This window comes from Metopolophium dirhodum, chromosome 2, assembly GCF_019925205.1.
Source record: "Metopolophium dirhodum isolate CAU chromosome 2, ASM1992520v1, whole genome shotgun sequence".
NCBI classification, from domain to species: Eukaryota; Metazoa; Arthropoda; class Insecta; order Hemiptera; family Aphididae; genus Metopolophium; species Metopolophium dirhodum.
Window position 1 is genome coordinate 7,658,759 of NC_083561.1, and position 11,806 is coordinate 7,670,564.

The 11,806-nt window shown below is 26.6% G+C and overlaps 1 protein-coding gene across 2 annotated transcripts; it reads left to right on the forward strand.

The window, feature by feature from the left end:
- Nucleotides 1–479: 479 nt before the first annotated feature.
- Nucleotides 480–10,366, forward strand: LOC132939042 (uncharacterized). Of its 2 annotated transcripts, none has more exons than XM_061006039.1 (6): nucleotides 480–620; nucleotides 936–1,035; nucleotides 7,776–7,843; nucleotides 8,287–8,467; nucleotides 8,539–8,804; nucleotides 8,864–10,366. In XM_061006039.1, the coding sequence occupies exons 2-6, from the start codon at nucleotides 976–978 to the stop codon at nucleotides 9,513–9,515; spliced, it is 1,227 nt and encodes a 408-aa protein (XP_060862022.1). In that variant the 5' UTR covers nucleotides 480–620; nucleotides 936–975; the 3' UTR covers nucleotides 9,516–10,366. The 2 variants fall into 2 exon arrangements, with proteins under 2 accessions (XP_060862022.1, XP_060862021.1); XM_061006038.1 differs by having other exon boundaries at nucleotides 933–1,035; nucleotides 8,864–10,365.
- The last annotated feature ends 1,440 nt before the right edge of the window (nucleotides 10,367–11,806 follow it).

Genomic DNA, 11,806 nt, shown 5'->3' on the forward strand with positions numbered 1-11,806 from the left:
ATATAGATATTACATCATGTATTATTTATGACTATAAATTGTATTGCTTATATTTGTGTTTTTAGTTTTTACACAGATCTATAATATAATACTATAATATATCTGTGGGTTTTTATAATTTAATATTTATTGGAGTATTGATGATAAGAACTCGGCGCAGTGACGTAAACTTACTATTACAAGATGGTTGGTTTATCTCTTTTCTATGGTTGGTACGGTGCCGCAGCCCCGGCCCGCAACACCTTGCGAGTTGCGACGCGACTGCCGCTCATTGCTCAGTCGCGCTTGCTCGGCCGCTCTCGCTGCCGTAGTGCCGTCTTTCCGCTGCTTTTGTTCCAACATTAATTCCTCGTTTTTTTGTTCGGTATACGATTTCTTTGTGTGGCAGACGGCAGTACTGCGTGAAGCGTGTGAACAGTGTAGTGTGTTTTGCGCGCCACGAACCTTGTTCCTCAGTGGCCAGTAGCCACAGACACGACACACGCTCGAGCGCGCGGACAGAATACGTCGAACCTGTCGGCAGACGGCGACATGAGCATTGCGATCTTCGTGACGTTGCGGTCGTCGTCCGGACAGAACGTCGTGTCTGCGACTTGCTGCATCTGGGCCAGTGCACTCGGGTATGTACCCATGACCCATGTACTCCATTGATCGTTATTTAATGTTTTTTTTCTGACTGACGTGCGCAACGCTTTTTGACATCGGTCTTTGTACCTATTATATACATTGTTGTAGTGGTGGTATTTAATATTGCTAATATTTATCAGTACTAATGTATTGCCCATCATCATTCATCATTATAATTTACAATTATTACCACTATTATTGTTGTTAATTTTTATTCTACTCGAGAAGGAACTATTCGTTATGTAGCTTTTACATTCTTCTTTCTCATTATTATTATACTGTTCAACAAATTGTTGTTTTTTCAGTAGTCAATAATCAATTGGAGACCTATGAATAAACGTCTCAGTCATGCAAGAAAAATTACCCATATCTGACCCTACAGATGTGCAAGTCGTTTCACAGTACCCAGTAAGCATTTTATTTTTAGTCTGGTCCTTTTAATAACAAGTATATTATGAACTATGAAGCATATACAAATATTATGCGTTCAACCTTTAAGCCTAATTATACGTGTGAACTCTATTCTAAAAAAAAATACCTACCCACTTTCTTCTCATCATGACAGACAACTACTTATGACAACACTAAGACTTATGCTCAAAGATTTACCCTATGTCCCTGCCTTGCTCAATGTAAAATGTTAATGCTTCCCCAAAGACAACAGTACCTACAAACTTGTTCAATTTATTATTGTGGCCTAATCACCAGTGAGAAATGTGAAGTACTGGATGAAATCATTTGGAAGTTTGAGTATTTTCTTTTGGAATGGAGTACCTATAGACAGCATTGTTGGTTTATATGTGAGTTCTGGACACCTAGTGTCCAAGTTAAGTTAATTTATTAATTAGTTCATTTCTATTTAACATTTAAGAACAAAATAATATAATATTCTAAGACAATCAATATTAAACATTATTGAATACTGTAAGGACGTTTAATTTATGTAAACTTGTTATTAATATTAAAATAGGTACCTTCATAGGTAATTTATAAGGTAATTATTTTTATAAATTGTTGACTTTATAAGAATTTTCCTATTTCACTGTTCAAAGATAACATTAAGACTTATATTTTAAAAGCACAAAAGTAGTTTATTTAAAATTTGAATTTAAATTTATCCGTCTCCCTATATACCAGGGATGGCCAAACTTTTTTGATTAAAATCTACTGAGGGTATATTTTTTCTTTTAGGATCAACTAATGTAAAAAAATTATTTTATATAAATAATAAAATAAAAATGTAAAGTTATCATGAGTATTTCGCATTAAATTTCTAAATAATTTAAAAATGTATCAACATTATATTGTTAATGTAGAAGCGTGTTATTGTATATCATAGCCAGTTAATTATAATCTCGGTAATAGTCGCTATAACTGCGAAACAAAGACGATGCTCTAAATGATCGTCAGAAAGTATGGCTCGGTAAATATTCAGCTTTTATAACTTTCATGTGATAAAATGCCATTTAACACTAACATGTTAATACAAAATATGTATTTAATAACTGTGTCTACTAAATGACAAATGTATAACAACAATTAATAAATTCTAGCAAGGAGAGGACTTATAAATCGTCCAAGATAGACCATTTGGCTATCCCTGCTCTATACAAATCACTAAGTAGCAAAAGCGCCTTTGAAATATATTCCAAGCTTAACAATAGTTTATAAGTGTACCATTTTTTTCCAAAAAGATTTCTGGAAATTGGTAATGACAAGATTAAGGTTGATTATGTTTTATTTTTAATTAAAATATGGTAAATTATGCATTTTAAAAATGTAAAAATGTAGGGAAGCCTTTTAAGGTTATCGCATCCTTAGCCCTACTGACAATTAATAACTGAATACTGTCAATGATTTTAATCTTAGTTAAATTTTATAGTGACTTTATGTATTTACTTATTGGTTAATACTCTTAATAGTGTTAACACTGATGTTGTGCATAGTGTCGGCCTAGCCATGGTCGCTGGGGGTAGCGAACGCGGCCAGGGTCAGGGTTTTATGTTTTTTTTTTATGAATAACAAAATAAGAATGCCGTAATGTTTTAAATAACGACAGTATATAAATCAGTCATACTATGGTATACATAATCAATGACGTAGCCAAGAATTTTGTATGGGGAGGGGGGATATGGTTTTTGTAAGATCATTTTTTTAATATAATATTATAATTAAGGCTAAAATAAACATAATAAAAAGAACTCCATATAAATATTGAAATTATTTTAAACTTCTAATAAATTATATTTATTGTCTGTTGGTTCATACAAATAGACATTTCTTTTATCCATTTAAATTCCATTTTCAGTTTAGTGAAGTTCATACAATAAAAAGTTATTAATATTTATTTTTTGAGTACCTATGTGTGAGAGCCATAAAATTATTATGTTGGTATTTTACATAGTTTTTATTTTTTACAATGGTTATTAAGGTAGAAGTTATTAGCATATTTATTATTTAAGAACATTGATACATACATTTGTAATTAATCACTTTGACAGTATTATAATTTTCATTTTTAATCTCCTTATCCCTTTTTAATATAAACCCAGACAATATACAAATTCTAGCATTATTTATCATAACAGATAAGTTTTTTTTTATCAAGAACTGAAGGTTAATAAACTGAGATTTGTAATAAGTACTAACTGAATGTCAAAAAAATAATAACAAATCTATGAAACAACCTTATCATTCTTTATAATATATTACCTACACTTTAGATTATTTATTTGCGTTTGTAACCTCAGTGACCTAAAAGAAAATTGACTGTACCTACTACCTACATTATAATAACAACTTAATTTTAAATATAAAAATATTAAGTTTGTAACCAAAATTGTTTTTGTTTAATTTACATAAAAGTTTTTTATCCTTATTTATAAACATTTTTTCTCTGGAAATTTATCATCTATCTACAATTATATTTCTGAAAATAAATAAATAAATTAAAAAAGTTGGTGCTTATTTAGTTAAAGTTACAAATTGAAAGCCACATTTCTGTGATGAACAGTGTCAGTAATAGAATATTAAAGATGAAAAAATGTGAATTTCAAAAAAAATCATCTCTAGAAATTATTAGTTATTAATGAGATCCATAGTTTTTCACATCTAGGTACAAGAATATATGCTATTATTTACTATTAGATTTAAATATATTTTAACATAAGTAGTTACATTTTTAATGCATTTTTGTTTTAAAATGTTCTTTATAATATGAAGAACCTATGTAGGTATATAATAATACAATACATTTTTCAATTTTTTTTATCAGTGATTTTTAATATAATATACTTTTTCATTGTAAATTATTTCTGAATTTTATTAGTACTTATTCTGAAACAAAGCAGTTTTAGTGAAAAGTTGATATTATATAAAAATGTATTATTGAACTATTTGAATCTCTACCTAGTTATTAATTATTAATAATATGTTAATGTGGGAAGTAGTAAACTTTGCAGTATTACTCTTTCAGTCCACTCCTCTTATCTAAACTTGAGATGATTTTAAATATCTACCTAATAAACTATGTATTGATCCAATGTATAAATATTAAAATATTGTATCTCAATTTATGAATTGCTATTTAAAAAAGTTAAAAAAAGTTAAAAATTACAAAGATAAGAATATTCATATAAAATTGTTTCTTTCTAAATAAAAAAAAAAATGTTTATAAGCTTATAAAATCATCCTGTCTATTCACATGGCATTTGAATATAGGTGTACCTATTTAAAAAACATTTTTGTTTGCTGAATCAAATTACATTAATATAAATTAGCTATATAACTTATATAAGAAACCTATGCACAAAAGTATAAAAAAAAGAATATTATCTTCCAAAATTTTCCAAATTGATATAAATAAAATAACATGTTATAAAACAATAACAATAGTCAATAAAAAAAAAAAGTTGGTGTTTAATTATATCAGAATGAAATAGACGTTTTGATATACAGTAGGTATAAATAGTATAAAAAACAGATTTATATTCTCTTAAAATACCTAAAATATGATGCTAATATTCTCTAAAAAACCTTCAAATATTCTCATTATATTCACTTAAAAATTTAAAAAATATGCAAAATTAATCAATAAACATATTATTTGCTTTAATATGCATTTTTAAATTTTTATTTTCAACATTATTTTAATAGTGAGGTATTAATTAGGTACTAAAAATTGTGTATTCTAATGGAATACTATTACACTTTAGTAAGAGTTAGAAAATTATAAAAATAAAATTGTAATGTTCAAAAAAAAATTTCTGGGTACCCTGATATTAAAATTAGAAATAAAATACAAATTTTTTCTCACAATTCCGAATTATTCCAAAACATGCTAAATGGGTTAAATATTCTCTAACCAGTGAAAAATTCTCAAATATGCAAAAATAAAACTTTTTTCGACACATTCAGAATTGAACAAATCGTACTTAAAAATGTATTTAAATTATATTTATTATAGCTTAAAAATTGGAAAATAAATTTAAAATTATATTACAGTAATGTATTTTTTTTGATTTTTTTTTTAATAGTTTATTGTTCGTTGTTACTTGTTTAGTTTTTTTATGCTTCTGTTTTCTTAATCATTCATTCTAAAATAATAATTTTAATATAACTGATTTTTGCTAAAAATTTTTGATAAAATTGTTATTGACGATAACTTGTACCTATGACGTATGTATGTATGGTGTAATAAAAATTATAATTATAATAGGTATATAACCGTGATAATTTTCGGGGATAACCCTAGCTATGATGAAATATATGAATATATGATGCTATATATAATTTATTATTCGTACCGTTGGCAGTTTGCTGAAAGTTTCTTGTGAATTGCAACAATTTTCATTCATTTTATGAAGAAATTGTGAAAAATGCTTTAAAAACTAAGAAAATGCACTATAAACGTCTAAAAATGAATTTAAGGTTAATTTTGTCAAAAAATGCAAAATAAAAAATACTTAAAAAAGATAATCAAAAACACTTTTTATACTTACGGATCAACGTTTCAAAACATCAGAAAAAAAGATGCCTTTGCATCAAAATCCCAGGCCTTCTCATAAGACTGCATAGACCCAGTAACGATATGTAAAAACATATAAATCTGGTCTTTAGTTATAACTAAACTAATTTAGTTATAATAATCATAAACTCATAACATTTGACACATATTTATTTAGGTAATAAATTAAGTAGATGAATACTACTTGAATTTGTATAAAAAAAAAGTTTAATACTCATGCATAAATATAATTGTACAGAATTTCCTGTTGTTGATTTTTAACCTTATTTTTAAATTTTTAATAATAATTACCTAAGCACTTTATGAGCATTATAAATTAAATACATAAAATGTATCATTACATGCATACAATTTTATTAAAAAAACTTATAATACATAATAAAATTTTGTATACACAATAATGATATTGATAATATTTATTAATTAATTAAGTGTTTATTGATCACTGATTATCTTTATGATGTACTTAATATGATTTATTTATCAACAATAACATAACATATTTGTTTAATAATTATTTGTTGTATAATATTAGTCAATAGTATATATAATATATAATAGTATATATAATAGCACTATAATGTGCAATGGTATTTCTTTTATATCCTAAATAATCTATTGCTTTTCACAATAAAGTTTTTTTTAACACCAATTGCATTTTTATTGGATTATTATTTTATATTAACTGTAAAGATAACTTTGGAGCTGCATATAATGTAAAAAATAATTACCAATAAATTAGGTTAGCAATATATTATTCTAAAAAATGTTAGGTCAGTATTTCATTAAATATTGTTAATAATTCTTCATTTAATTAAGGGAACTTGCATAATTCATCCAACCTACATATTTATAATGCATCGAGATAGATAAGAATACTGGAGCACGTACTACATACCTAAAATGGTCAGCCAGCAAATATATTCTTTATGTACTGTGGTGGGAATCAATTAGGATTGATAGGTTAAATATTTGGCTGTCGTGACTGGCCGTTTATTTTTTTGCGGGGGGTACATTATTCTTATATTTCTAAATTTTATAATGTAGCTAATGACTTCATTTTTTTCATGAATTGGAAACAAAGGTTATCTGTGATATAATATTTTTTATTATTTTTACCAATAGTATACATAGATTTTTATTAATTAGTTTTTAAATATATTTTACGATTTTAAGTTAATTCCTATGAGTAATATACCATTATTGGGTCAAGTTAGGGCTGACGGTATTGAAAATAATTTTCGGTATTACGGTATTGATTTCAACGGTATACCGAAACCAAAATGATTCGGTAGACCTAAATACCCAAATGGTACGGTTAGGGCTGACGGTATTTTCGGTATACCGTAAAAAACCAAATGAACGGTTTTAGTGCTGTTTTCTAGTATCAATGGCAATATTATAGATTATAATATTATATATTATAGTATATAATGTGAAACAATTAAAGTAAAAAATATCGATACTAGTTAAATTTAATTTATTATTTCGGTATACCGTACTATATCGATATGTAGGTATACCGAATCATTTCAGTTTCGGTCGAAACAGTTCGGTTTTTTAGGTATACCGTTTACCAAAATAATTTTAAAATACCGGTATACCGAAAATACCGTCAGCCCTAGGTCAAGTTATTAAAACAAATTTAAATACCATTCCACAAAATTTAAAGTTTTCCACTATTTATGGAAAAATGTGATTATTATATTTAAAATACTTATGACTTGTTTTTCAACGAATTACACTTGTAAGTTACTTTATGAATGTATTTAAATGTATTTGATATTTTTTTTTTGTTTTTTAAAGTGTTTAAAATTTTAATTTGCATAAAGGCGCTTATTATTATTCAAAAGATACCTATTTGTGATAATATGATGTCTATCATATTAATACATTTTTATACTATTGACCACCGATGTGTACAATAATATCTATTTTACTATAAATAAAACAGATACCTACTGTATATTATATAGGTTTGTCTTTGTACGTTTCAGATGTATATTTTAAAATATTTAATGGTCATAAATTATAGCTCATTTAATTATTTTCTAATAACTTAAATTTATACCCTTTTGTTTTTATCCATATAGTTAAATCCTTTAATTTATTTATTTTTCAGAAGATGAAGAATGATGAAGGATTTTCTAGGAACACAAGTTTTTCTTCTATGAATTTTGACATTTGCAGGTATAATTTTTAAAAGTAAACTGAATTTGAAAAAAATACTAATAATTTATACAATCTACCTTTTTCAAAAAAAAAAAAAATAATATTTAAAAGCAAGTAGGGATTGCTTAATTTTTCTGTGCATCCTAAATTAGTGTTAACCATATATATCAATTAATAACTAATATATATGATAAATATGCTAATAAAATATATGATTGGTCCAATTACATTTTAGTGAACCATTAAATCAATCAATTGTTTATGCAGCTCAACATTAATGTGGTATAATTGATACCGTATAAATATATAAATATCAAACACAATGATAATAACATAGAATAATCATAACATTTAAAATAAAATATACATCCAAGATTGCATGAAAATAAAAACTTTAAATATAAATTGATTAAGAAAAACAATTACAATCTATGCTCATATTTTGATTATGTATTGTTTAGAATATGTCACTGTGAGGGTGATATTGACACACCCTTAATAGCACCATGTTATTGTGCTGGTTCATTACGATTTGTGCATCAAGTGTGTTTACAACAATGGATTAAATCATCAAATATACGATGTTGTGAACTATGTAAATTTCAGTTCATTATGCAAACCAAAACCAAACCATTTAGTCAAGTAAATTTATTTTATTATTAACTGTTTAATTAATTTAAGACAATGTGTATCTATAAAACTTGGATTTTTAGTGGGAGCATTTAGAAATGTCTGGAATGGAGCGTAAAAAGTTGGTGTGCGCAATGTTGTTTCATATAATTGCCATGACATGTGTTTGTTGGTCACTCTATGTACTTATGGATCGGACATTGGAAGAAGTTGAACGTGGGCAGTTGGATTGGCCATTTTGGACAAAACTTATTGTTGTGGGTATCGGCTTTACAGGTGGTGTTGTTTTCATGTACATACAGTGCAAGTCATATTTTATGCTTTGCCAAAGGTGGAAAGCATACAATAGGTAACTTATAAGCTAACTAAAAGGTTTTCTAATTTATTTACTTCTTAATTATGTTTTAGGGTAATATATGTACAAAATGCCCCAGAAAAACCTCGAAAAAATCAAACTATACTCATTGATGTTGCTGAGAGTAGTTCAGTTGAAACTAATGCGGCTACATCAATTGTGCCTTTTAAACCACCTATTGAACAAAATGATGAAACCAGTATTGATCTCAAAGGTGTACGTAATGTTCATATATTTTTTAATAATGAAGATAATCCCATTAGATTTCAAGAGGTTGACAATCGAGAACAAGAAGATATTGAAAAACCAATTTCAAGTGACACTGGAACCTCGTGGCATATACAGATAGGAAAAACTCAAGGGGAAAATCCTGAAGGTGAATGTAACCAGGCAGCTGTATGTCAAAGCAACCAGTCAGACCCATCTTTTTTAAAATTACAAATTAAAACAGCAGAAATAGTAATCAAATTCGGACAAAACGAAACGGTTCCTAACGAAAAGGAATTTGACAACAAAAACGTCAACATTCAAATTGAAGAATCAAAATCTAAAAATGACATGCCTGATATTGCAAATCCAGTTCAAATACGATTGGATTATGGAAGAGACAAGAATTATGAAGACATGGAAGAAGCCCACGGGTCTCCTTCCCAATCGCCATTATTATCATCTAGAAGACTCTCTAACTATAGAGATGATAAATAATAACTTTATACACTTATTATAAGCTAATCTGTGATTTAACAGAAAATAAAACATCATAGAATTTATTTTCTTCCCACTTAATTTAAAAACCTTTTTTTTTTGAGCATTTATTTCAAATAATCATTCATAGTTTTATGAACACTGAAAATAATATATTTTCTTCTTTTTATAAACCTATTTTATGTTAGTATTTAAGTTTTTATGGATTTATTTATGTTTAGAAGCTCAATTTTTAATAAGTGTGGTTATTATTAGGATATATTATTTTTTAATCACATTATTATTAATGCATACTTTTTGATGACGAATGATGATGATAATGTAAATTTTTGACCCGGCAAAGACTGAGTTACAAATATGTGATGTTGATAAATTTCAAAACTTTTTTATGTATTTTATTTTTGAACCAACTCATTATATATTATATATATGAATGTCCCTTGTTAATATCACTAAGGTATAATACATAAAAAAAATTATTGTTTTACAAGTCATTTTGATTTTTTTTTTGAATTTATAACGTAAAATAATTTTGTTTTAAATTTTATTTTTATTGAATAACTGTGTATGATGCTAATTTATGTGATTTGTTATACAGAAAACATTAAAATATGTAAATGCCACTTAACATATAGTTATTATTGCTTATTGTAGAAGTATGTAAAAGATTGAATATGTAGATATTACATTAGTAATAATTAATTACACATATTGTTCTTTGATTCTATTTCTGATAAACTTAAGGTATACATTAAAATTAAATAATGTGTTTGTTTTATTTTATGTTAAATACACTATTTAATTGTTTTACTCCTTAAACAATAACATTGATTAAAATATATAGTCTATATTTACAAATAACTATTATTGTTCTATTTTAGTCAATTGATACAACACTAGGTTTGATTCCATTTTACCTATGGATGTATGATGTGTATTGTTTATTTGTGTTTCCTTAGTATATGAAATACCAATTACAATTATAAATAATAGTATAATAGTGTTATATAACATACGATATACTCACAAGTCACAGATCATTAAGTGAAGAACAGCCCATTTGTCGTTTGTAGGGAACCGTCATCCCCTATATGAAATATGTACAACACTAACATAAAACAGACACATCTGGGGTCAACTCTTATTGATAATATATCCTTCATCGATGTCGCTAGAGAGAACAGATGTCGAAAAGGGGATCTGATGTCCAATACAAAGATAGACCTTCAAAGGGCAAAACACTTAATTTACAAGATATGGGTATGTGAAATATCAAAAATTAAAAATGCTCATATCTCGCTTAAAAATTAAAATATCGAATAAAAGCCATGACAAATTATAATTATAATTTGTCATCATAAAAGCCAACGCTTAAGCACAGATAATGTTATTATCTAAACAATTGATGATAGGTCAAATCACTTTAATATCAAAACTAACAGCACACTATTGAAACTATAGTGAACGAAAATTTGCTGTCGTAACGTGTGTAAGACGGAGACGACAAATGCATGGGTAGCATCCTCTTAATTTTGAATTTTCGTATTATCATTGAGTATAGTATACTCAATGGTATTATTTAGAAAAATATTTTGTTTATAATGGGTTATATGGGTTTTTGGTTAATAATTATTATTATAAGTTAGCAGAGTATAGAAAATATTATTAGAAAAAAATAGGATATACCTTACAAAGAACTTCGTATCTATAATTAAAGATAAAACATATATTATATTAATTAGGTAATATAAATATAAATATTTATTTATTTATTATTTCAAACGCCATACAGCTTTTCATAAAATAATACATAATAAACATAATAACATATTTATATGTATGTTAACACATTGAGTGTTAATTTAATATTTATACATTATAACACAGTAAGCTTCAGAAAGTTATATGTAACAGAAACAAAAACCTAAACTAGAAATACTTTAACTATTTTGACTATTAACTAAAGACATACCTAGCTCTCCTCAGAGGGACATCATCGTCATCATCTAAATAATTTCTTGTCACTGGAGCAATAGGTAATAATGATTATAATGGTCTTGTGAGTGGGTTATTCCTGGAATGCGTAAACCTATTCTAGATAACAAGCAAGGTGAGTCTACTACACCAGAAACTATATACCATTTAAAAGTTTAATATCACTCATAATTCTCCTTTCGCTCAGGGTGAATAAATTGAGAGCTGTTAAACCGGGTTTATTATAAACCATGATTATCATGATTCATGAGGTTCATGAATAATGCCCATAGATCGAGAAATAGTGCCGGATTTAG